Source organism: Sorghum bicolor, chromosome 4 (assembly GCF_000003195.3).
Source record: "Sorghum bicolor cultivar BTx623 chromosome 4, Sorghum_bicolor_NCBIv3, whole genome shotgun sequence".
Taxonomy (NCBI): Eukaryota; Viridiplantae; Streptophyta; class Magnoliopsida; order Poales; family Poaceae; genus Sorghum; species Sorghum bicolor.
In genome coordinates this window covers 42741619-42768329 of record NC_012873.2, presented here as the reverse complement: position 1 = coordinate 42768329, position 26711 = coordinate 42741619, and the positions used below count along the sequence as shown (strand labels likewise).

The 26711-nt window shown below is 46.7% G+C and overlaps 1 protein-coding gene across 1 annotated transcript in view; it reads left to right on the top strand.

Annotated features, from left to right (window-relative positions):
- Positions 533-26711, top strand: part of LOC8056654 — an 88370-nt gene continuing 62191 nt past the window's right edge. The window contains exons 1-19 of the mRNA XM_021459886.1: positions 533-862; positions 1825-1906; positions 2867-2970; positions 3350-3445; positions 3563-3610; positions 4283-4336; positions 12685-12788; positions 12873-12990; positions 13886-13987; positions 14061-14249; positions 14333-14490; positions 17810-17968; positions 18064-18156; positions 18411-18762; positions 19557-19670; positions 21780-21875; positions 22009-22076; positions 22417-22537; positions 22607-22819. Of these exons, the coding sequence (XP_021315561.1) occupies positions 848-862; positions 1825-1906; positions 2867-2970; positions 3350-3445; positions 3563-3610; positions 4283-4336; positions 12685-12788; positions 12873-12990; positions 13886-13987; positions 14061-14249; positions 14333-14490; positions 17810-17968; positions 18064-18156; positions 18411-18762; positions 19557-19670; positions 21780-21875; positions 22009-22076; positions 22417-22537; positions 22607-22819 (2286 nt within the window). The 5' untranslated portion in view covers positions 533-847. The remainder of the gene's footprint in view (positions 863-1824; positions 1907-2866; positions 2971-3349; positions 3446-3562; positions 3611-4282; positions 4337-12684; positions 12789-12872; positions 12991-13885; positions 13988-14060; positions 14250-14332; positions 14491-17809; positions 17969-18063; positions 18157-18410; positions 18763-19556; positions 19671-21779; positions 21876-22008; positions 22077-22416; positions 22538-22606; positions 22820-26711) is intronic.

Here is a 26711-nt window from a genome sequence, read left to right as displayed (position 1 = left end):
AATAAATTTATTTAAAAATATAAAGGTTATAAATTTGTGGTACGAAATGAAAAATGATAATTATTTAGAGATGAATTGAGTAGATGCCAGTCTACTAATATTTCATACAGATGAAACTCTGGCAATGACATGCCATAAGAACTTTTGGATCATGGAACTCACACCTTGTTTAGTTCATAATTTTTTTGGGTTTGGCTACTATAATACTTTTGTTTCTATTTAATAATTATTGTTGGACCATGAACTAAATAGCTCAAAATATTTGTGTCATGAAATTATAAATAAACCGTATAATTAATTGTTTTTATTTTATATTTAATAATGCACCATATACGTGGAAAAAATTGATGTGATGAAGACGCACGTCTGCCACATCTCAACCGAATATGCCCTCTGTCGCGCTCGCCTTTTCTTACCAGCTCCGGAACACCTGTCGACGGGGCCTGTTGCGCGCGTCCGTAGCGTGGCGCACGTACGTCGCAGCCGAGGCGCTCGGGAGTTGGAGCCCGCTCGAACCGAGCCAAAAAGAACCCCACCACCAGTGCTACCACCACCGGGAACTCCCTCGTGCCGGCCCCATCCCGTCCCGTGCTCCCCTCCTCTCCTCTCTCCTATCGTCCACCTCCTCGTCGTCTTCCTCGCCACCTCCGGCCTCTGCCCCCGGCCTTCTCCCCTCCCACCCTCGTGGAAACCCTAACCCCCTCTTGGCCCAGGAGGCCTATGACGGCGATTCGCCGCGCGAAAGGAGGGAGCCTATTCGCGCCCGCGCCGCCGCTGCCGCTGCCGCGGTCCTAGGGCACGTCGAGCCCTGCCAACCCATCGACGGTTTCACCCCACGACATCCGCCATGTTCGAGGGCCACGTATGATCTCTCATCCTTCTTCCATGTTTTTCAATTCCTTCAGCACCTTCGGTCGTGGCCATTTTTGATGCGCGCGATGGACGACGGGCCGCGTCATCGATTAGTGGACGATGGGTTGGTTTAGTCGTGGCGCTGTTCGGTCTGGGTTAGTGAATCTGTGTGCTGATCATGTTTCGTATTTGGGGACGGTTTGTAGGGGTAGAATTCAGTGCGTTGATGATTGACCCTTGGTTGTTTGCGTTATGATCTTCCCTTGAGGAAGAATTGCATGTTGATTTGTGGAGGAACCTCTAAATGGGCAAGTTTTGAACTTGTGGTGCTTGTGTATATGTTTATTCACAATTTTATAGTTTGAGGAATCTGTTGACTTTGGTTGAGCAAAATGTCTTATTACATTTGGCCTATGATCATGTAAGTAGCCCATGACACTAGAACATTGTCTGTGATAGTTGCATAAGGTGATCTGGCACCACTGTGAAAGTTCATAGCTGCAGTGTGTCTTTTTTTAATAAAAAAATTAAAATCTCCTAGCCCCTGTTACCTCCAGACAATATGCACATGCTGCTCTTTAAGTTTGGATGTTCTTCTGTCATGATCACATCTTACTCTCAACAGTGAATGCAGTTTTGAGCATCCACACTATTATGGTGAGAGCTATGTTCTGTGTCATCCTACTACACTGCTTGGGATTTCATTGCGTCTTTTCTTTTGCCTTATTATGTAAGAAACAATCATGCTAGTAAATTGTGCAGTCGTGAGTAATTTATGAGGTTTTACATTTACTTTGCTCATTCATGGTAACAGACACATACCGCTTAAATGGTGAATCATGTTATACATTTTTTTCACCATCCTTAATTTCATGTCAAATTTCTATTTTTTTTGCATTTTCTGAGTCATTTCATCATTCATCGTTTGTGTTATGTTCTGAGCCATGACATAATTGTAACTTTTTACTATAGGTGCTGTATCTGCTACGCAAATATTTGGGTGAATATGTTGAAGGGCTTTCTGTTGAAGCTCTCAGAATAAGTGTGTGGAAAGGTATATTTCTTTCATATAATAATAGTGTCCTTTTTCTATTGCTTAACCATAATCTCTTGCAATCTGATTCTGATTATTTCATTTTGTTATATATGTTTTCTATTCTGCTGTGGTTTGATCAAGCGCATTCTTTCCTTATTTAGACAAAAAGATCAAATCTCAGCTTTATTGTACTGTTTATTTGATACTAGCTTGAAGTTAGATGAAGTGGAACAAGTCAAAACTTGATCTTTGCTGTATGAAGCGGGATCGGTGTTATAAAGCTTGCCTTATCCGTGTATACACAGGAACAGTCTTATTCTTGTCCTCGAAGATGGCCTCCTACCTTTTGCTCATGTACATCACTTGCTTGGCTCTAAGCTGAGTCATATAATTGATGTTCAGGCCTGATGTGGCCATGCAGTGTCCCTGTCACTTGGATCCTGTTTCGAAAGATGAAATACCCAATGATGTTCTATCTCCATCTTGCTTTTTTTTAACCATAATTTTGAGCAATCACCAACATGTTCCCTCCTAACATTTAGGGTAAATTTGCTGTTGTACATCTTTCAATGTTGGTATTTGCTGATAAACACTACTCAATGTTGTCCTTGCTATAGGGCACTCTTCAATTGTGGCAATTAGCTCTTGGACAATGGCCATTAAAATAATATTTTCAAGAAGTGGATGAGAGAGAATTTGAAAGTGACCATTACGCCCCTGGCTATTCTGGGCCTGTTTGGATCCCTCCAGTTTTTAAGAATCTGGCTTTTGGAAACTGGGTGGGATCCAAACAGGCCACTTTTTTCCTAGTTTATTGTGCCAGTTTTTACCAGATTCTGAAAAACTAGGAAGCTGTTGATACCCAACTTTTGCCAGTTTCTTGTGGCCCAAAGAGCATTTTGTAGTTTGTGTACCACTTAATTACCTGGCTTTCAGCTTCCGAAAATAATTACCCAGCTTTCATTTTCCTCTGTAAAGGTGACGTTGTTCTAAAAGACTTAAAACTTAAGGCTGAAGCCCTGAATTCTCTCCGACTTCCAGTGACAGTGAAAGCTGGGTTTGTTGGCACCATAACATTAAAGGTACATTTCTTATTGTACCATATATGATTGTTTCTGTTTTCAGTTTTGTGGTTGCATTCTTACGTCACAGTATCTAACATTGTTTAAACAGTTGCTTACTAAAGCTGTTATCATCTAGCTTGTTTCTGAGTTTGCATTTTGAAAGGGTAGTTTACTTCTTTCAGCATGCCAGTATATTATCACGAGGAACACTACTATCATATTCTTCATTACATGTATGCACAAGGTCAATCTGGATTAGAATCACTTAAATATGCATACCACCAGCAGTCACCCTTTATCTTATTTTATCCCATTGTCAGCAGTTCAACACTTGTTGTTGTTGGCCTTTGTAGTCAAGTTTTGTTTGTGGATAATGCTAATATTTGATCTCTGATAGGTCCCATGGAAGAGCCTTGGTAAAGAACCAGTTATTGTCCTTATTGATCGTCTATTTGTTCTTGCTCATCCTGCTCCTGATGGACAGACTCTCAAGGTATTTATTTATTATTAGTATTTTCAATCGAAGTGGAAACAATATTTATATGAATGACACTCTTTCTTCGGGTTGCTGATTATATTTTTGTATCTCACCTTTCTTTTTCAATTTCAGGAAGAAGATAGAGAAAAACTTTTTGAAGCCAAGCTTCAGCAGATTGAGGTTTGCTTTCCTGCTATCTTATCGTTGCTTATTCTCTTCTTTGACAGTCACGAGTCAAATTTTTGATCCTATTATGATGTGAACAAGCCAATTCAAAATGACTTTGTATTTGGCCATGTATTACTTTGAGTTGTTTTACGCGTAAGTAGGCATCTGTACTCGGCATTTTTCATGTTCTGTGGTATTTTCTTTTTAGCAGTGTGCATTCTATTAAGATTGCTTTGAGTTAGCATAGGGTCGAGATACTCTTAATAAAATAATCTTTTTTTGAGGGATACCTTAGCACTATGTGATCTAATACCGTGTACTTGATCAATCTACTCCATTTGCTCCAAGTTTCCTTCTCTTACATCTGAACTCGTTGATTCCCAGTTTGCCACCAAACTAACCTCAGCTCCACTTTTATGACCTTATCATTGAGCTTTCTCCTTTGGTTATGACCTGCTGAAGATAATCAGCGATATGGTGATTCTTATTCCCAGCAGTTTTTTAGTCTCCTGTTGAATGATGGTTTAATGGGGTGAAGTGGTGGGGTAGCTGCACTGCTGTACTTCTATCTGCTGTTATTTTTTTAGCTTTTCTCAGTTCTAGTTGACCTGTTGTCAGAGTATCTGTCTTTTTCTGACAAATTGTATGCACACAGCTTTAAGGCCTTTTGCCTTTGTTCTGCAGGCTGCAGAGGCAGCAACTGTTGAAGCAACAAGTAGGAACTCAAGAGCAGGACCTGTATGGTTCTTATCCTATTCTCTCAATGCTTTATGTTTTTGTGCTTCTTTATTACTCCCTTTGTTACATCTATAAGTCATTTTAGTTTGGTCCTAACTCCTAAGTCAGACTTATCTAACTTTGGCCAAGTTTATGTAAAAAATAAATATTAACTAGATAAATGCCCGTGCGTTGCACCGGGGTTATGGATATTCTACACGCCTACGGCGACAGATTTGGTCACAGCAAGCACCAGCAGTCAAGTAGTCTTGCAGTAGGGTCATGAATTTTTGTACACGCCTATGGCGATAGATTTGATCACGAGAAGCACCAGCAGTTATGTCATGGGCATAAAGAGGGGCGCCGTAGGGCGCAAGTGTCCTAGTTGGGCCTTAAGCCCATTAGTGTTAATTAGTGTCTCTCTTAGTTATTTGTCTATAGGAATAGTACCATATTGTCTAGGCACAAGAGGTGTTAGTCCTATGTACCTTTTATATTCAGCCCATGGGACACAATGGAAAAGCAATGAATTATGAAGAAACAATTCTAGTCTCCCTCATTCTCTTAAGCTCTTGGCAAAGCATAAGGCCTAGTTATCCCAAGCTCTTGGCAAAGCATAAGGCCTAGTTATCTATCTCCCAAATATCCACCGCGTTCATAACATCTGGTATCTAGAGAGTCCAGCGATCCTCCTCCATCAGCCGGATCCTCCAGCACCTTCGATCCTCCATCAGCCGAATCCTCCAGCACTTCCGATCCTCCATCAGCCGTTTCCACAAAAAAAGATACCAATCCAGATCGCCGCGTCGCCTACCTCATCCATCGTGCCGCGCCGCCATAGCAACGCCACCAGCCACCGCTGCACCCCCATCAGCACAGCCGCCGCGCCGTAGCCCCATCACCACCATCCACCGCCGCCACAATCATCGATCCAGATCCGCCACAACACACCGCCGCTGCCACGCTTTGCCTCGATGGACTTCCCTAAATTTGCGGGGAAATCTGATCCTGTGGGCTTCGTCAACCAGTGCGACTCCTACTTCCGCCGAGAGCGCATCATGGAGGAAGAAAAGGTATGGCTGGTTTCCCGTAATTTGGAAGATGACGCCCGGGTTTGGTTCCTACAAGTCCAGCACGCTGAAGGCACCCCGGCGTGGCGTCGCTTCACCGAGCTCCTGCACCTGCGCTTCACATCGCCCCCGTGCCCCGACCTGCTCCACCATGTGTCTCCTGCTTCCAACGACACTTCCCGCATCTTTGCTGATATATTCACGCAGCTGGATCGGATCAAGGAGTTGCTCAACGCGAAGGATAAGAAGGACCGTGAATGCCGGGCGGCTGTACGTCTCCAGGCAGCAGCACGAAGACTCCTGGCACGTCGCCGAGCGCAGGCTCTTCGTGCCACAAAAGCATCGAAGGAGCAAGCAACGGTGCGCCTCCAGGCAACAGTGCGAGGAATGCTTGTCCGTCGCATGGTGCGGCAGATACGCGTGCTCCTCAGCTCGACGTTGTCATACGTGTTCATCCACTCGGACTCGCCGATACGGCCTGCGGCTCCAATTGCAGTGGAGGTCCAAGTATGGGCGTTTCCAGTGCAGCGACCTCGCATCCAGCATCAGGCATCAAAGGCTATCTCATTTATCCTTGTGCCTGCCGTGGTGCTAGACACTTTCAGCATAAGGGCCAGCTGCTTCACACTCCACACTTCAGCCTACATGAAGCCAGCAGAGGCGCTCTTTCCATGGGATCCAGGTGGATATCCTTGTATTTTAGTCTTCAATAAAAAGGGGAAGCCGAGATGTAAAAGGCTTAACCCTATTTCGCTTCAGCTCTCCAGCTCGAGGACGAGCTGGGTCTCCAAGGGCGGGGGAGATGTCATGGGCATAAAGAGGGGCGCCGTAGGGCGCAAGTGTCCTAGTTGGGCCTTAAGCCCATTAGTGTTAATTAGTGTCTCTCTTAGTTATTTGTCTATAGGAATAGTACCATATTGTCTAGGCACAAGAGGTGTTAGTCCTATGTACCTTTTATATTCAGCCCATGGGACACAATGGAAAAGCAATGAATTATGAAGAAACAATTCTAGTCTCCCTCATTCTCTTAAGCTCTTGGCAAAGCATAAGGCCTAGTTATCCCAAGCTCTTGGCAAAGCATAAGGCACCCGTCTTTTCTCTCCACGCAGTCGCAGGTGTGCCGCTTGCTGACACTATGCAGGTCCGGGTGTCGGTCGGTACAGCGACATTTGTTGCCCTCCTGGACAGCGGCTCCACTCATAACTTCATCGCCGAGGAGGCTGCGCGACGCACCGGCCTCCGCGTTCAGCCCCGTGCACGCATGACGGCCATGGTCGCGAATGGCGAGAAGATTCCATGCCCAGGCGTGATTCGGCATGCTCCGGTCACCATCGACAACACCACATTCGCCATCGACCTTTTTGTCATGCCACTTGCAGGCTACGACATCGTGTTGGGAACACAGTGGATGGCGACCCTCGGACCGATCGTGTGGGATTTCGCGGCACGGTCCCTGTCCTTCACCTACCAGGGCCGCGCATTCTGCTGGGCAGGAGTGCCGTCCACGGGCGCACCCAGTCTGCGTGCGGCCACGGCTTCCAGCGCGTCCCTCCTCGACGGGCTGCTGGCAGCATACGACGACATCTTCACCGAGCCCAGCGGCATGCCTCCACCCCGTGCCCGCGACCACGCCATCACCCTCAAGCCCGGCTCGGCGCCCGTGGTGGTGCGTCCATACCGGTACCCGGCGGCACACAAAGACGAGCTGGAACGCCAGTGCACAGCCATGATCCAGCAGGGCATTGTTCGCCGCAGCGACTCGGCCTTCTCTTCGCCCGTGCTCCTCGTCAAGAAGGCCGACGGCTCATGGCGGTTCTGCGTCGACTACCGCGCCCTCAACGCCCTCACCGTCAAGGATGCGTTTCCCATCCCCGTCGTCGATGAGCTCCTGGATGAGCTCCATGGCGCCCGCTTCTTCACCAAACTCGACTTACGGTCGGGATACCATCAGGTGCGGATGCGCCCGGAGGACGTTCACAAGACGGCGTTCCGCACTCACGATGGCCTCTACGAGTTCCTGGTGATGCCGTTCGGGCTGTGCAACGCCCCGGCAACGTTTCAAGCTCTGATGAACGACGTGCTGCGCGCTTACCTCCGTCGGTTCGTACTTGTTTTTTTTGATGATATCCTGATCTACAGCACCACTTGGGCGGACCACCTCCGCCATCTCCGCGTCGTCCTGGACATCCTGCGCCGACACCGCCTCTTTGTGAAGAGGTCCAAGTGCTCGTTCGGCGTCTCCTCTGTCGCCTACCTCGGCCACGTCATCTCCGCTGCCGGCGTCGCCATGGATCCCGCCAAGGTCCAGGCTATCCACGACTGGCCGCAGCCCCGGTCGGCACGTGCAGTGCGTGGCTTCCTTGGCTTGGCCGGCTACTACAGGAAATTCGTCCACAACTACGGCGCCATTGCAGCCCCTCTCACGGCGCTTCTGAAAAAGGAGGGGTTCACATGGGGCGCCGAGGCGGAAGCTGCTTTCAGTGCCCTCAAGGGGGCCGTGACGTCAGCCCCAGTGCTGACCCTGCCGGACTTCTCCAAGCCCTTCATCGTGGAGTGCGACGCATCGACGTACGGGTTTGGGGCCGTCCTCATCCAGGAGGGACACCCGATCGCCTTCTTCAGCAGGCCGGTGGCCCCCCGCCATCGCTCACTAGCAGCCTATGAGCGAGAGCTCATCGGCCTAGTACTCGCGGTACGGCATTGGCGACCGTACCTCTGGGGGCGCCGGTTCATCGTCAAGACGGACCACTACAGCCTCAAGTATCTCCTCGACCAGCGTCTCGCCACAATCCCTCAGCATCATTGGGTTGGCAAGCTCCTCGGCTTCGACTTCACCGTTGAATACAAGTCAGGGGCTTCTAATACGGTGGCCGACGCTTTGTCCCGTCGTGACACCGAGGAGGACAGCGTGGGTGGCCTCCAGGCGATCTCCGCTCCGCGCTTCGACTTCATCGCGCGTCTACGGCATGCTCAGGCCACTGACCCAGCACTGGTAACCATCCACGACGACATCCGTGCTGGCTCACGCGCAGCTCCTTGGACGGTGGCGGACGGCATGGTACTCTACGATGGTCGCCTGTACATTCCTCCGTCTTCGCCCCTGGTACAGGAGATCGTGGCTGCGGTCCATTATGATGGACACGAAGGGGTCCAGCGTACTCTACATCGCCTCCGTCGGGATTTCCATTTTCCCCAGATGAGACGGATTGTGCAGGACTTTGTGCGGGCGTGCGTCACCTGCCAGCGCTACAAGTCCGAACACCTACTTCCGGCAGGACTTCTACTGCCGCTACCAGTCCCCACCGTCGTCTGGGCAGATATTGGCCTCGATTTCGTGGAAGCCCTGCCCCGTGTCCAGGGGAAGTCGGTGATCCTCACTGTCGTCGACCGCTTCAGCAAGTACTGCCACTTCATCGCCCTTGCTCACCCATACACGGCGGAGACGGTGGCACAGGCTTTCTTCACCGACATAGTACGCCTGCATGGTGTTCCGCAGTCCATGGTGTCGGACCGCGACCCGGTGTTCACGTCGGCGTTCTGGCGTGAGTTGATGCGGCTCATGGGGACCAAGCTGCACATGACGTCCGCGTTCCACCCCCAATCAGATGGACAGACGGAGGCAGCCAACCGCGTCATCGTCATGTACCTGCGCTGCTTCACCGGCGACCGTCCTCGGCAGTGGCTCCGGTGGCTTCCTTGGGCTGAGTACGTCTACAACACGGCCTACCAGTCGTCGCTTCGGGAGACGCCGTTTCGTGTGGTGTATGGCCGCGACCCGCCCACCATCCGCTCTTATGAGCCTGGTGAGACGCGAGTGGCTGCAGTGGCTCGCGACATGGAGGAACGCGAGGCTTTCCTCGCTGATGTTCGTTACCGTCTGGAGCAGGCACAAGCAGCGCAGAAACTGCAGTACGACAAGCACCATCGACAGGTTGTCTACCAGGTGGACGATTGGGCGCTCCTGCGTCTCCGACAGCGTGCGCCGGCCTCGCTACCCCAGGCTACAACGGGCAAGCTGAAAGCCCGCTTCCTGGGTCCTTATCGGGTCGTGGAGATCATCAACGACGTCGCTGTCCGCCTTGCGCTTCCTGCCCAGGCACGCATCCACGACGTGTTCCATGTCAGCACCCTGAAGAAGTTCGTGGGCACGCCTCCAACAGCTCCACCGCCTCTGCCCGACATCCATCACGGTGCCGTTATTCCAGTACCTGCACGGGTGGAGCAGGTTCGTCTCGCCAGGGGAGTTCGCCAGGTCCTGGTTCATTGGCAGGGTGAACCGTCTTCTTCAGCGACATGGGAAGACTTGGATGATTTTCGCGAGAAGTATCCCGCCTTCCAGCTCGAGGACGAGCTGGATCTTGAGGGGGGGAGAGATGTCATGTGGGGCCGCACATACACACGTCAGCGGCGGGCCCGAGACATCCGGCGGACCGCTGAGCGCGCTGCAACAGCAGGAGAAGGCGCGCCCAGCAGCCAGGCCGAATTAGGTGGCTAGGGGCGGGCCTTGGTTGTTGGCCCAGTTATTTTTATATAAGTTTAGTTATCCTTTTATGTTGCAATTTATATTAGTCCCAAATAGGCTATTTAGCATAAGGAGGCATAGTTAAAGGGACATAAATATCTGTAGACACTTTCGATATAAGCAAGCAAGAATTATTATCTATAATCCCCTTTCTCTTCTAAAACCTAAGCCTGCGGCTGAGGGGCAAAACCTCGCCGGAGAAGACGGATCGCGGCTACGAACTACGTAGCCGAGGTCCAGCTACCGTAGGGCTTGACGCCCTTGACAAGTTAAGTAGTCCTTGCAGTTACTGCAGCCACCTGCTTCATCCCAGCACTGATGCTGATGCAAATTCAACCGAGAGCACTTGGACCGCAAATTCAACCGTGAATTCCCCTCTTGATAGTCGGTTATCGATCTTAAACATGATCACACTCTCTATAGTGTCTCGATCACCGAAAGGGAAAACACCTATCTCTTTATACCTTGGCCTTGAGCCTCGATGCTTGATCATCACCATGTCCAAGTCCATCACCGAGCCCTAGGCATCATCACCATGTTGCTATGTGTCTAGTCACTTAGAGCAAAGCATTAGCAATATTGGGTATCATCAATTATCAAAACCAAACATGAGATTTCAGAGGCCCGGGCTCATGACATGGAGGGACACCCCCGCATGGGCCATGCGTGGCGCGTACGACCAGTACCCCGGCAAGGTGTCCCTGGCTCGGTCTCTGGTAGGGCGCTGTCACGGGCGAGCGGCGTTCCCCGACGTGTGTGGCGCAAGCTTCTCCTTGGCGATGACGGCCTCGGATCTCCGTCGTGCGGCATGGCTATACAGTGCGGCGTGGTGGACCTAGCAAGAGTTGACGCGTGGCATCCCCATGCATGGCGCGGATGCATTGGGCACCGGACATGGCAAGCATGGCGCGGATGCCCTGGGCACCCAACATGGCAGGCATGGTGTGCTTGGAGATTACGTCGTACCTGTGTATTTTTTCTTGAGTTTTCGAGTCGCGCTCATGCTCGCTTGGTTCTGCTCGTGGATGATTCCCTTGGAATCTTTTTAGTTGTAGAGAAGACTACTATACCAAATAAATTCACTATCTATATCTATATCTATACTCTATACCTAATAATAAAAGGCAAAATTTCAGCCCATTTTTTTGGTCCATCGTCCCCTAACTATCAAATAATGGAGAGTTTCTTCTGTCCGGACTCATATGGCCCGTGCCCATAGGAGTTTGAATATATCGTGTCTAGCGATGATCGATGCAAAAGAGTCTGATTCCAATACGTATTGGATCCTGTCCTATATATACCAATCCATAACAAAACTTCTTTGGAAGGACGTCACACTTTTTTTTCCATGGCGGAACATCGATCTGAAGACATTTCAAATGTACTTTTCTGTCGCTTAGACCAATCATTGCATGCCAGCAACTAACTCCTTCCTAAATTTAGTGAGACAGTTGAATTATAGATTTTTATGGATCCGCAAAGGAAGTCACAAAACTTGATATTAACTCTGTAGCAACATATCTTTTTTTTTTTTGAAAAATTTGCAGCAACATAAAGATAGTATGAAAGATAAAGCGAAGATATGTTTACATGTAAATATTTCTAAGCTTTGAAATGGGAAAATATATCATGTTTGTATTTTAAATTAATACATGCTTAATAGGGTATTCTCATATTATTGCCACATTATATTATGGATGCTATGGTTTCATATAAAATAAGTTATAGCTTTTAAATTTTAAAGAAATGGTAAAACATAAATAAATATGTGCCACGTCGTTGTTTTTTTTTCCGTAAATGTTTCATAATTCTTCCCATTGCAACGCATGGGCACGTTTGCTAGTCAAGACATATTTAACTGTGGATTTAATGAAACTAATTTGATTTTGTTGATGTTCTTGCTTTTCTATAAACTTGGCCAAAGTTAGGGAATTCGGACTTAAGAAAATCCTAAAACGACCTACATTGGAATGGGGGCAGTTTTTGTCCTAATTTTCTTTTTTGAACCGGCAAAACAGCAGGGGAACTTGTCCTAATTTTCTTAGTGAGCCAGATTCAATCAATGAGTGCATATATAAGATAAAAGGAACTTATCAAAAACATTCTCCTATGAATTTTAGATACCAAAGCTTTACTCTTCTTTCTCTCAAGCAGAACATTGCATACAATGCACAGTCATGATCATGGCTTGACAATTATTTATTTGGATCTAGTTTATGAGTGACTAAGCTGGAGCCTGGAGCTCTTTAAGCAGAGAGATACATCAGCATGAATAGATAAACATTTGACACCTCATATGGCTATGAAGGTTTGGGTTCTCTTGAAGCATATTGATCCTTGGTGGGAGATGTAATTGTTTGCAAAGTGGTGGGCTTCATAATTTTTTTTGGGAAACTTCATAATTTTTTCAAATTAGAAAGTGAGGGAGGTAACCTCCACACTAAGGGGGTGTTTGGGACTGCTCTGCTCCACGTTTTTTAGCCAAACGGTTTCAGCTCCACGCACTCAGTTCGAGAAAAAAGGGTGGAGTTGTGAGAGCACCTAAAGAGGTACTCCACAAACTCCAGTTTTTTGTGGAGCTGCTCCATGGTGGAGTTTGTGGAGCAGTCCCGAACACCCCCTAAAATCTAGTTTCATTTCTAACCACACAACATTATGGTTTGTAAATTGTGAATTTAAAATCTCAACTAGGTGTATTATTAATTTATCATAGATTCTATTCCATATCAACTGTGTTACCCTATATAATCTGTTCCTGTTATTCCCGGCTGTTTTAGGTACCAGGTGGAAATTCATGGTTATACAATTTAATATCTACAATTATTGGTAATCTTAAAGTCACCATCAGTAATGTACACATAAGATATGAAGATTCTGTCAGGTTTGTTAAATCACTTGCATATCTGTTTTAATTTGTCTCTTTTCCTGTATTCATTTTGTAACATTTTCTTGATTTTTTCCCTAGCAATTCGGGGCACCCATTTGCGTCTGGTTTCACATTATCAAAACTTGCAGCTGTTACTGTGGATGAGGATGGTAATGAAACATTTGATGCAGGTGTAGCCCTAGATAAGCTGCGGAAGGTTAGCACATATTCATTAACCTTTGATGTCAGAAGCATCACTTCTTTTTTTGGGTATTGTCGTATTGACGGGATACCTTAGCATAGAAGTAGTTATGAAACTAGTAATCAGTATCCCATCTGGTTGATATTGGTACGTGTTATAGTATCTGCTCCCTATGTTTTATACTGAACATAATGACAATGCAACATTATAAGAAGTATAGGTTGATCTCTATGATGACTGAAATTCTTCTATACATCCTTCATCCTTATATACTTCTATTCAAATTATGTACCACTCTGGTGAATGTTGGAACAAGATCTAGTTGGTTTTAATGGTCATTCTGAGGCCTGGAGCATTTGGCGACATAGAAATGATTGCGTTTTTAATGGTATTGTGGATTGTGCCAAACGTTAGTGTGGCTCTGAGATTGGCAAGGGATGAAGCCTACTGCTGGAGCCTCGCAGGAGCTAAGGGATTCTCCCTGCTCACTGCTGAAGGGGCAGTCTGATGGGCTGCTTTATTCCCCATGTATTAGTGGGTGCGTGTGTGTGTGTGTGGGGTACTGGGTCTATGTTTGACTCTTTCTTCTATTTATACAATGATATGCAGCTCTCCTGCGTGTACAAAAAAAAGATCTAGTTGGTTTTCATTATCATTTGGTTTTGTGCTCCTGAACCATTTATTTTTTTTTTCCTTCGATGGTTTGTTACTGCAATACTTGAGGCTAACAAGCGGTACTATTATTTTTCTTAGGTTGTTTTGACATACTGTATCACAGCATTGATCAATTTTGATTATAAGTCGTAACATTCCTCTTCGATGATCTGCTTTTGTTTTTATTATTGTTATAATCCAGATGATTATTCTGTTATGTTAACTATTTTTCATTCTTGTTGTTGTCATTGTTTAGTCTGTTGAACTGCATAGGCTGGCCATCTACCATGACTCGGACAGTAATCCTTGGAAGCTTGATAAAAAATGGGAAGCTCTAAATCCTACTGAATGGAGTGAGGTTATTCTCCTGTCAGCTACAACACCTTTGTTTTGTACCTGTTTGGTACTTATTCTTAGATGTTGTGTAACAGATATTTCAAGATGGCATTGATGATCGCTCTGGAAATTCCATCTGGGCAGTAGACCGGAACTACCTGGTCTCGCCTATAAATGGAACCCTTAAATATAAACGACTTGGGAAGAATGAAAGAGGGGATCCAGATACCCCATTGGAGAAAGCCTCACTTGTCCTCAGTGATGTTTCTTTAACTGTAACTGAGGTACCCCATTGCTCTACTTCTTTAGTATGTTCAGTTATTTGTGTTGACACACACTTACTTCCTTTTGCAATTATATATGCCAGGCACAGTATTATGATGGCATCAAACTGTTGGAAACATTTTCGAGGTTTAGAACACGCGTTGATGTGTCTCATTTACGGCCTGTTGTATCAGTGAAGGAGGATCGTCGTGCTTGGTGGCGTTATGCTGTGCTGGCTGGTCTGCGACAAAAGAAACTATGGTAATATTTACTCCCTCTGTTCCAAATTATAAAGTCATTCCAACTTTCTTGCAGAGTCAAAGCATCTCAAGTTTGACCAAAATTATAGAGAGAATTACAAAGATTTATGATATCAAATACGTATACTATGAAAATATAATTAATGAAGAATCAAATGATACTTATTTGGTGCCATAAATGTTATTATTTTATTATATAAATTTGGTCAAACTTGAGATGTCGACTTTGAAAGTTGGAATGACTTATAATTTGGGATGGAAGGAGTATCTTTCTTAATTCTCTCTTATTTTTTCATTGTTATGAGTGGAATAGTTAATTTTGATTTCCGTAACCCTTTTAATGATGATTTTCTCCATCTTCATATTGTCTGTTCTATCACAAGAGAATGTACAATGAGCGTGTCATGTTTCAAGCAGTATCCTTATCCAGCCTCAGCATTTTGTTGCTGCTACCTTGCTAACCCTCTTTGTGTTACAGAGTCCCTAGGCTTATTTGAGTCAGCTGTAGGCATTTATGTTGGGTGTACTGATTTTGATGTTACACCTTCTGTGCCAATTGTTGGTCCCTGGGATTCCTGCACAGGTAAGCAGTAAGCTTACCAGCACACACACTCACTCACTATGGCTAGAGGTAGAAAAAGGGGTTGAGAACAGCACACACACATACACTGCAGAAGCTCTAGCGTTGGCCAAGGCTCTGCACTTTGGTTGTGGCAACTGAACTGGTTTAGGCTGGTGCCTTTACCTTCTATTTATAGCTGATAGAGACTACATGAAACAGCCCTAGTGGCTTTCTTAGAAATTGCACAAGAGAAGGTTGACTGCTAGTCAAGTCTAGTCTACTCTGCAGTCCTACTTGGCTGCTAAGCCTTGCTAGGAAATTGCCCTGCAGCTGCTAGGAAATTGCACTGCAGTAGCAAGGAGTTTTGTCTGCAATTGCCTGCAGACTTTTCTGGACAGCAGCAGATTATATCTTACACCAATTGTTGTCCTTCTTGGGCCCTTGACTTTGCATGATGCGTTTGAGCTTGCATTGCTGATGGTTTCTAGTCAAGGTAATTGTATCATGGACCCTTATAGAGTCCCACGTTGCAATAAGGATGACTATTCACGACTAGTTGCTATAGTTCGTCGGATCTGATAACACCAACACAAATATGACAATTCTCCAAAAAACCTAATACACAGTCACACAGATACATTTTACTATTTTTTTAAATAAATAGATAATAATACATATTAAAATTGTGAAAGTGGTAAATTATCTTGTAATAGCAATTGCTGGCCAAAGCAGGACCAGAAGCAACTCCAATTGTCCGTTATCTAAGTCCAGAAGACCAGGAACCAAATAGAATGTATTAGTAAGGCAGTAATCAATAATTGGTAGTTCAGTACATACATAATACTATGATGATAGTATGATTATACATTACCTTCTAGTTTTCAGGAGTAAAGGACAAGTAGGTTCTATTACAACACAGTAGGTCTCAAATTTTCAAATACAGCTGTCTCAGATTTAGGAAATTAACAGAAGGCATTAAGGCTTGGATCAAGTTTCTTCTTCCTCATTTATTTCATTCTCATCCACAACATCAAGGAACAATCATCCAAACCAAAAGATAGCTTGCAATTCAGGCTCATCAAGAGAGAGGTCAACCACATATTTGGAGATGCCATCTATTGCGTAGCAAGGCATGGGCACCACTAATCAGGAAGGGGAAGTGGGGAACAAGGGAAATCAAGCAACAAGAACTGCAGAAATAGAGTAGATCGAGAATGGGAAAGGCTGGAAGGGGATGAACTCATGGGAGGTCGATGAGTTCACGATGGATCACCAACAATTTTGTTGAATTGTCCTCTCTGACTCTCTCCTGTCTCCTGTGTCATGGGCGCCTGCCAGCCGTGGTGGACTGGTGGCTCCCTGACGTGGCGGATTGAGGGCGGCGGCTTGTCGCTGGCGGCCGGCGAGCAGTGGCGCATCTCTCTTTGGCATCGGCGCATGTGTGTGCAGGAGGCGGCGTAGAGGCGACGCACAATGCGGGCTAGTGGGGGTCGGGGTCTGGGCGTTGGGAGAAGGATAAAGGGCCCACTCACTTGTTGGGCTAGGCTGTATCCAATAGGTGCGATATGTTTCCGCCCACTTACCCATGGGTTTGTGGGTTCGGTAGAGCATAACCATACCTGTACCCACGAACCCGATGGGTATGGATTTTTGCCCATTAACACACCCATGGGTTAGTAAATTAGCCCTAATGGGGTAGAATCCCATCAGGTTTCTGATCGCGGTTACCTATTGCCATCCTACTCGCACACATGGCAATCTAGCTAGCATGGCGGAGGCAAAGAGCATGGGCTGGCGTGTTGGGCTTGGACAAGATTCACTTGTTGTATTGCACTTGTGACTCTGATTCAAAGCTCCATTTTTCATTAAATGTTCACCAGCTCTTAATTCTGATTCTCCATGGCCATAGATGTTCATGGAGGCCACTAAATCATAGACCTAGGGCACCCAAATTCGTTTTATTGGTGCTAGATTAAGTTACTCTTGAATGGGATTGTTGAGCTGGTCTAAAATCGAACTAGAAGAGATCAAATCTCACTAGAACCATAGCCTAAAATTGCATCAATTTTTGAAAAATGTCACATGTATGGACGGATTGCTAACAAGAACACAGAAAAGGGGGGATCAATTATTTTTCTCAGGTTCTTCGTTAATCTCGTCTGGGCTCCCTCAACTGGCGAATCCCGAGCTCCTCCAAGACTCAAAACTTCTTATTGGCGACCTTCTGTGAGATACCATGAAACCTCGCGCATCTTATTCTCCACTCTCTTGTGGCCTTCAGCACTATCAATGCCACTTTTCGCACCTGGCACAGCTCCAGTCGCTACTAGCCACAGCTAGCCCTGCAAAACGAATCTCCGCAGCCTCCCGCGGGTACCCTTCTGTTGGTACCCTCCGCTCCTCCGCTGCCTTAGCTGCGTTTGCGCCCAGCGGTCGAGTAGTTGCAGCCATAGCCGCCGTCTCCTCTGCTATGTGTGGCTGACTCAGAATGGGTTACTCAATTACCCACAAGTAGAACCCAAACTGACCCAAAAATTAATGGGTCCGCTCTACATGGTACTTACACTATTTTCTATTTTTTGGGGGTATTGGGTAGTTGTGTCAAACCAACAAAAACTGCATCTCTAATCTTAGTCCTTGTTCTTCATGATTTGATTGATATATATGTTGAATATTGTGCAACTACTTAGTCAAACTATGCTTTTATGTCTACAATTTTGATATTTCTTAGCTTTGTTTATCACCATTTTCTTTTCAGCTATTGGTTCTCATGGGAGAGAACTAGGTACCTCTGCCAGCTTCGACGCCGTTATGTTCAATTGTATGCCACCCTTTTGCAACAAGCACCAAAGGTTGATATTTCTGAAATTCGTGAGATAGAGAAAATTCTAGACATGAAGGTCATAATACTTTGGAGGTGTGTTACTGCAATATATCCTGGGGTTGCATTGTTTTCTTTTGTCTTTATGTAGGTTGCTCTTCATCATTTATTGTATTATTCCATACTTCCAGGTTGCTGGCTCATGCTAAGGTTGAAACAGTTAAATCAAAGGAGACACTATATAGAAAAGGGGCCCCGAAGAAAAGATGGTGGCCTTTTGGATGGTTTGTAAACTTATTGATCACAATCACAAACACTGCTTTATGAAGTGCTTCTAATTTCTAGATACTGGATATTATTAAAAACTAGAATCAATATTACATTTGTTAATTGGTTGGATGATAATTTCACAAGCCAAAAGTTTGATGATTGGAGGATACTGAGATGCTTTAAATTGAATTTACTTTATCAAATGAATGAACTTTTCAGAGTTCCATTTATGCTTCTTTCTAAGTCCCTTTCTTTTCTTTGGTTGAAGGAACACAACTGGTTTACCTTCTGAAGAAGCTACACACCCAGAACCACAGTTAGATGAAGAGGAGCAACTCACTAAAGAAGAGTGGCAGGCTGTTAATAAGCTGTTGAGTTACCAACCAGATGAAGATCTGTCTTTCCCCCTTGAGAAGGTTTCCCCAAATGTGATTCGATTTATGATGGATGTATCCATTGGCCAGGCTGGTGCAAGGATCATCAATATTGATGGAACTGAGGTTTTATGTGGTAGATTTGAGCAGCTTCAGGTTGCAACTAAGTTGTATCCCAAGAGCACACGCTGTGATGTAACTTTGAAATATTGTGGTCTATCTTCTCCAGAAGGATCTCTTGCGCAGGTAAGTGAGTATGATGGAATTTATTAATTTATGGATTTGAAGTTGTATGAGACTCTGTTTTGACCTAAAATATGTTGGTCCATCTTAGCCATCTTTTTTTGTATGTACTACAATATGAAAACCACAAGTTGGCATGCTCAGGCAGTCAGGCTAACCTTATCCATGTGATAAGCTGCATTTAACAGACCATGTTGGTCTTGTTTTGTGCCTTCCTCATTCCTCAAACAATTAATAACACTAATACCACCAATGTTTCCTAATTGCAATCATGTCACCTAATGAAAAATCTGCATTGCTTGTGCATAGATGTTATTTGACTATCAGTTTGTTTGATGGGAAAAACCAGAGTTGGTAATACTGTTTCACAGTTGGAGCATTGAGTAAATAGACCATTCTAATATGGGAAACTGTAGTTGAACTAGTTAGTTTCTAATAAACCATTTAAAAAGAGCCAGGGCCTGAAACCATCGAAACCAAAATTATTTATATTTTTTTATGATAAATGAGTTACTATGCCCCCATATTGAGGTTCCAGGGTCCAACCAACATGTTAGTATGTTACCATTCTACTGGTGGTGGTCGTGTTAGATGCAAGGGATCGTTTGATTCATGGCCACCTTTACCATGAATAACCTTAAGCACATGCAGCTTACTAGATCATTTGTGGCAGCCAAAATGGTTGCCATGACTGTCATTTATCTGGTGCATGAAAAATGTTAGTTTGCATGCCATTCTATATTTTTCTTGTGGCTTTCATTTTTTTATCAATAACTCCTTTTGGCCCTTACTCGCAGAGTGTTGTTAGTGAGGGGAAGAGTAATGCTCTTGATATTACTTTTGTGCGAGCACCAATTGGTATGGACCTTGATTGGCAGCTCATGGCAAAGATATCACCATGCCATGTTACGGTATTTATCTAAGCTTGCGTGTTTCTAGTATTATGTGGAGGCAATTGCATGTTTCTTATTTTTCGTTCTTTTAGTTGGTTTATTCTTGGTTCTTTTTAATCTCTCCACCAACGTTTTCTGTTGACAATATCAATTATTTTGTATTCTTTAATCTTTACTGTAGTTTAGTGCCAGTAGTTGCCCCAGAAAATATCTATTGAGAAAAAATCAAACGTTTTTTATTTAAGTTTTATGGATGTGAGAACACAAAGGTATCTCCAAAAGTATTAGTTAATGACCCTGCATTACTCCCTCCAGTCACATATAAGTATCGTTTTGAACAGTAATGCAGACACCATGACACTGTTTTGTCAGTTAAGTAATAGTATAACACATATGCAAAATATAGCAAAGCTATAATATTTTGAAACTGTTTTTGAAGATGATGAATCTAGCCAAGCTATTTTCATTTCTTTTGGAATATTCAAAGAGATAAGAATTATCAAAGTTTAAACTTGCTAACTGAATACATCCTATAGCAACACTTATTTGTGACTGGAGATCACTTTGCAAACAAATTTTAGTTTGATGAATTTATGCCCAAAATTGGGAACACAATTCAAATGCTCAATTCTAATGTTTACTGGGTTGGATTGCAACTAGAGGAAGAGATAGGAGCTGGAGAGGGAATTCTGAAACCTGGTGCAGTTCTGAAGCAACTAGCTCAGCGTTCACTGATTGTTGGTTTGTAGAATCAACCTTAGTAGTGCTGCTGCTGGTGTCCCAGCTACTAGCAAAATTTAACTTTACTATTCCTGACAGGTTTAGACAGCTGCCTTGACTTACCAAGGAAACAAGACAACCGATGTTACCTAATTATTGACAAGAAAGGGAAACTGACCTATGTGTCGCCTATTAGCTTAATTACTACTGACGGCCTGTTTGGAATAGATTCTTGGCCGATTCTGGTAAAAAGAAAAGCGGACTGAGGGTTCCAAACAGCGTGCTTCGTATCTGTTTCCTCCCCCTGCTGATTCTCTTTACAGCCCATTTACACGTGAAAGGAGATTCTATTCACAGCCCCCTGTCCGCAGCTTTTGCTCGTCGCTAGTCCGCTTTTTCTCAGGCTCTGCTGCCTGACTGCTCCTAACTCCTTGTCTTTCGACTGATGCCACTATACCTTCTGTGCCTTGCTCCTCCTTCGCCCCGCCGCTCCTCTTCCTCTCCAGGTTTCTCTATCCACTGTGCCTTCTTGCGCCAACTTAGTCTCATCCTCCTTCGCCGCCAAGGTCCTCCCCATGGTCCTTGTCCACACCGCCTCCTCCCTCTGGCCTCTCGTCGCTTGAGCAAGGAGGCTGCAATAACCGAGATTTGGCAAGTGCAGCTGAGGATTGGGTGAGGGGGCACCAGTGGTAGCGGCGGCACTGGGAGGCATGGTTGCCTTGCTGTGCCTGAGCAAGAAGGCAGCCCGCTACCGTGAGGGGATGCCGCGCCTCCACGGTTTTTGTCCCCTAGAACTGGCTTATATAATAGACAGTAAGCTTTTCATTCCCATGATTCTTATGAACCTAGTTGGGCTAGAAAGCCAGCTTTGATTCAATGCGAGGTTGAGAGAAGTTGGTCCAAACAGGGCCCAATACCAAATAGCTAAGCACAATACACAACTATTACACTAATGTTGTCCCCCCTAATCCTTGTTTTTGAGGCTGATCTTGACCATTCCAATCCTTGCACTAAGCCCATGGAAACAAAATCGCCTAGCCTTTGTTAGAATGTCTGTGATTGATGGTGACGAAATCAGTAAAGATGCTACGGTTCTCCGAGTACTCACGGATGAATTGATACCGAATGTCGATATGCTTGCTTCATTCATGGAAGACCGATTCTTGCTTCATTTATGTATTATAACGGACGTGCCATAGCATCTCAAGATTTCTCTCTCTTTTTTTTTGTGCGCCTAGCAACAATAGTGAAGTCTAGAAACAATAAATCAAGAAAGTATCCAAACAATCCATGTACCTATTTATGTGTAGCTTATTATGACTTAACACAATATGGAAACTTTCTTTGTTGCCATTTTTGTAAAGCTCACTCATAAAGCTCACTCAATGGTTTTGTACTCATCATTAGGTTCTGAAGGAGAGTTATGAACGATTTATGGAGTTCATTAAGCGAAGCAACGCCGTTAGTCCAACAGTAACTATGGAAACAGCAACTGCTCTACAGGTACATTTATCTTTTTTTTTTTGGATCATATAACCCAAGTTTGTGGTGTCTAGATTGAATTTATTCTCATTTTATTTGTTTTGTCCATAGTGAGCTGGAGCTTTAATAATTTATCTGATCTTCTGAACTGCAGTTGAAGATCGAGCAGGTCACACGTAGGGCTCAGGAGCAGCTTCAGCTGGTGTTAGAGGAACAAAGCAGGTATATGTGCTTCTCGGTTCGAGTACTTTTACTCTAATCCATGACCTTCTGTGAAAGCAGGAAGTATGGAGAATAACATTTGCATTTCATTCTTATCATAAGTGTCAATGTTCCATAGATGAATCTTCTTTTTTGACAACATCATAGATGAATTTTTGATAAGTTTGGTTTTTGTCCTCCAATGCCTGAATCTTTTTTTTTTGTCTAGGTACCTCATATTGTTCAAGACTATTTTTCTCGCATCTGATACCTTTTCATGTCAACATTTCCTATTGTATGCTTCAATCCGTTGCCATTATGTGTTTGTTTTGGCTCTCACAGATTGATGTTCTTTTTCTAGATTTGGACTTGATATTGATCTGGATGCACCAAAAGTTAGGATTCCCTTGACTGCTTATCAACCTTTGCTGGGCAATGAGTACTTTGTTCTTGATTTTGGCCATTTTACATTGCATACAAGAGTAAGTTCTTGGCCCCAGAGTATGTCATACTGTTGAGCTAGTTGTTACTAACTGTTTTTTCAACTACAGGATGGTAGGCATGATGAAGAAAGACAGAGTCTGTATTCAGGCTTTTATATTACTGGGAGGGATATGGCTGCTTTCCTTATTTGTGATTTAGCTCAGGACACATACTCAATACCTGAAAATTTAGATCAAGATACCCTCCTAGGTCATACCTCTGATGATAATCAGTTCAGTTCTCTTCTTGATCGCTGTGGAATGTCAGTGATAATTGAGCAGGTAATTAAGGCGGTGCTTTTTATTACATATTTTAACTGTTGAAATTGTTGGAATTAGATTCTCTATTGGGCTAACCCTAGAAGGGTAGCTATATAGTGTTGCATACATGGGCCTCATGGGCCTCCTACTCATATACTCCAACACCCCCCTCCGCAGTCTGAACTACCGGCGCAGCGGAGTTACAGACCGGAGACCATGAAAAGAAGTACGCACACGAGCCCCCCCCACAGACCCAACTAGCCATGGGTGGTGTTGAGGCTAGAGCGGAAGTTGGTGAAGGTCGACGACGGGAGGCCCTTTGGTGAAGATGTCAGCGAACTAGGAGGTGGTCGGTACGTGAAGGACCCGCACCTCGCCGATGGCAACTCGATCACGGAAGAAGTGTAAGTCGATCTCCACATGCTTGGTCCGTTGGTGCTGAACGGGGTTAGTGGAGAGGTAGACCGTACTGACGTTGTCGTAGTAGACGAGCGTGCTCCGGAGAAAAGGGCTATGGACCTGCAAGGAGCTACCGGAGTCAGGAGGCCTTAGCCACGCTGTTGGCGATAGCGCGGTACTCCGCCTCGGCACTGGAGCGGGAGGCCACCTGCTGGCGCTTGGACGACCAGGACACCAGGTTGCCGCCCAAGAAGATGGCGTAGCCGGAGGTGGAGCGTCGAATGTCTGGACAACCAGCCCAGTTGGCGTCAGTGTAGACAACCATCTCGGTGGAGGAAAACCGTTGAAGGAGCAGGCCGTAGTCGATAGTGCCGCGGAGGTAGCGGAGGAGACGCTTGGGAGTAGTGAGGTGGGGTTCCCGCGGATCATGCATATGGAGACATAGCTGCTGAACGGCATAGGTGATGTCCGGCCGGGTGAAGGTGAGGTACTGAAGGGCACCAGCAAGACTCCAGTACGCGGTGGGATGTCTCACTGGGGTACCCTTGGCCTCTGACAGCTTGCCTTATGTGTCAACTGGAGTGGAGCAGGGGTTGCAGTCTGTCGTCCCAGCCCGCTTGAGGATATCCAGAAGTATACTGCCGCTGATGAAGAAGTAGCCCGTCAGGATGAGGCTCAACAGTGACCCCAAGGAAGTGGTGAAGCACACCAAGATCCTCCATAGCAAACTCCTGCTGTAGAGAGGTGATAATGCGGTGGAGTGACTCACTGGAGGCTGTGAGGACAATATCATCAACATGGAGCAGCAGGTACACAGTCTCAGCTCCATAGTTTAGATAAATAGGGACGTATTTGACTTGGCCTCCACAAAACCTAGTGTTAGTAGGAAAGCAACAAACCGATGGTTCCATGCCCCGGGGGCCTGCTTGAGGCCGTAGAGAGACTTGTTGAGCCGGCAGACCATGTCAGGACGAGAAGAGTCAACAAACCCCATCGGCTGACTGCAGTAAAATGTCTCAGTGAGAAGACCATGTAGGAAGGCGTTCTTGACATCCGGGCCAGGAGTGGGTGAGAGCCAGCAAGAGCACCCGGTAGCCGGCTTTACCACTAGATTGAAGGTCTCATCGTAGTCAACACTAGGGCGCTGAGTTAAGCCCCTGAGAACCCAGCGTGCCTTGTACCTCTCGAGAGTGCCATTAGCCCGACGCTTGTGTGTCCAGATCCACTTGCCGGTGATGATGTTGGATCCGGTGGACGTGGCACCAGATCCCATGTCTGGTTGGCAAGGAGCGCCGCGAACTCCTCTTCCATCGGGCGGCGCCAGTGAGGGTCTGACAAGGCCTCGCAGACGGAAGAGGGTATTGGAGAGACCTGCGAGTCACTAGGCATCACTACGAGGGCCTGGGGCTGCAGGGTGCCAGTTGTGTTGCGCGTCACCATATGGTGAACGTGACGTGGGTGGCGGTGAAGAATCGATGGGTGGTACACCACTGTCGTCACACGGGCAGCCAGAGGCCGTGGCGGCGGTGTTGGCGTCGCCGGCGGAGAAGAAGAAGCAGCTGGTGGTGTTGGTGACCCCGGCGAAGAGGGAGCCACCAGCGGTGACGGATGTGTCGGCGCAGGCCGTGCACGACGCTGGTACACGAGCACTGGCTTGGCGAAGTGCGCAGGCGGTGCCGGAGTGGATGGCCCGGGAGCCCCGTTAGGCCCAGTGACGGGGGCCGTCTTGGAAGGTGGCCCCTCCAGGCCCGGACAAGGAGCAGGGCCAGTGGTGTCACCGGCGAGCGACGAGCTAGGGCACGGCCCCGACGAAGGGCACGATGTGGTAGTACCTGCAGTAGACAACTGTAAAGGTGGTTTGACCACCGCGTCAGTGGGAAACAAAGAGGAGAGGTCAAGCTCTGGGGTGGAAGTGGGGGTGGTGGTGGTGAAGGGGAATACAGACTCATCGAACAACACATGGCGAGAGATGAGGACCTGACGAGATGTAAGGTCAAAGCATCGGTAGCCCTTGTGGTCCGGGGAGTACCCAAGGAAGACAAGGGAGTCGACCGGGGAGGTAGCTTGTGAGGAGCGGTGGCGGTGGTGTTCGGGTAACACGCACACCCGAACACCGATCGTACCGAGGAGGGTACCAAAAAGAGCGTGGTGTGGTGTGGGAGCTGGGCAGCGGAAGGAAGGCGGTTAAGGAGATAGGTGGAGGTGTGCAAACTCTCAACCCAGAAGCGAGGAGGGAGAGAGGCCTGGATCAAAAGCGTGCGCATAGTGTTGTTGGTGATGCGAATCATGCGCTCAGCCTTGCCGTCCTGAGAGGTGTACGAGCAAGACATGCTCAACTGGACTCTATGAGAGAGGAAGAAAGCACGAGAGGTGGAGTTATCGAACTCATGGCCATTGTCACACTGGAGGACCTTAATAGTGAGGCCGAATTGAGTTGACACCCAAGCGAAAAAGTGAAGAATTGTGGGGAATGCATCAGACTTCGCACATAAGGGAGAAGTCCACGAATAATAAGAGAAATCATCAACCACCACAAGATAGTACTTATAGCCAGAAATGCTGATGACAGGAGATGTCCATAGGTCGCAATGTACAAGATAAAAAATTCGAGCCGCATGTGAAGAAGAACTATAAAAGGAAGACGAATAGGACGGCCCAGTTGGCACACATGACACAAATGCTCATCATGAGCTTGAGTACAACGAATGTTGGCGCTATGACTGAGCTGCATCAGGGTATCATGTCCAAGATGGCCGAGGCACCGGTGCCAAGTAGTGGAGGAAGTAGTAGTGGCGAAGGCAGCTGATGGCCGGTGGGCGAGGCTCGCCATCGGCAGCCTTGAAGGGCCATATGGAGATGCGCCCGGACCAGGGGTTGTGAAAGGAGGGCTAGGAAGCACCTCGGGCCGGCGGCGGAGCAGGGGTGCCCCCACGGCCAGCACCTCCACCACGTCCCCCTCCGCGACCGCGACACCGACCACCACGCCCCCCCCACCCCCGCTTGGCCCGGGGGAAGGGGACCCATAACAGAGGACTGTGGCGTGGGCGGAGCAGACATAGCAGATGGACGCGGTGGTGGAGTTGCAGCAAGTGCAGTCGAGGAGGCCAAGGACCCCGACTGGATGCCCTAAGAGAGCTTCTCCAGGACAAGGTCGTCCTGGACCTTTAGGAAGGTCGGGAACGGTCGCGGCCGGGTGATCCACGTCCAGAGGTGAGCGTAGCGGTCGCTGAACCCACGAAGGACGTTGAGGACCAGGATGCGGTCCTCCACGGGCTAGCCAAGGTCGCCGAGGGAGTCCGCCATTGCCTTCATCTTGCGGCAGAACTCTCCAACAACAAGGTCACCCTCCACGAAGGTGTGGAAGCTCGCATCGAGCCGCAGAGCCCGGGCCTCGGCGTTGTCCAGAAACTGACCTTCGAGTGCCAGCTAGGCCTGGCGAGAGTCGATGGTGTTGCGGACGAGGTCGTGAAAGTCGAGGGAGATCGTCTCGAGGATCCAGGAAAGTACGAAGCTG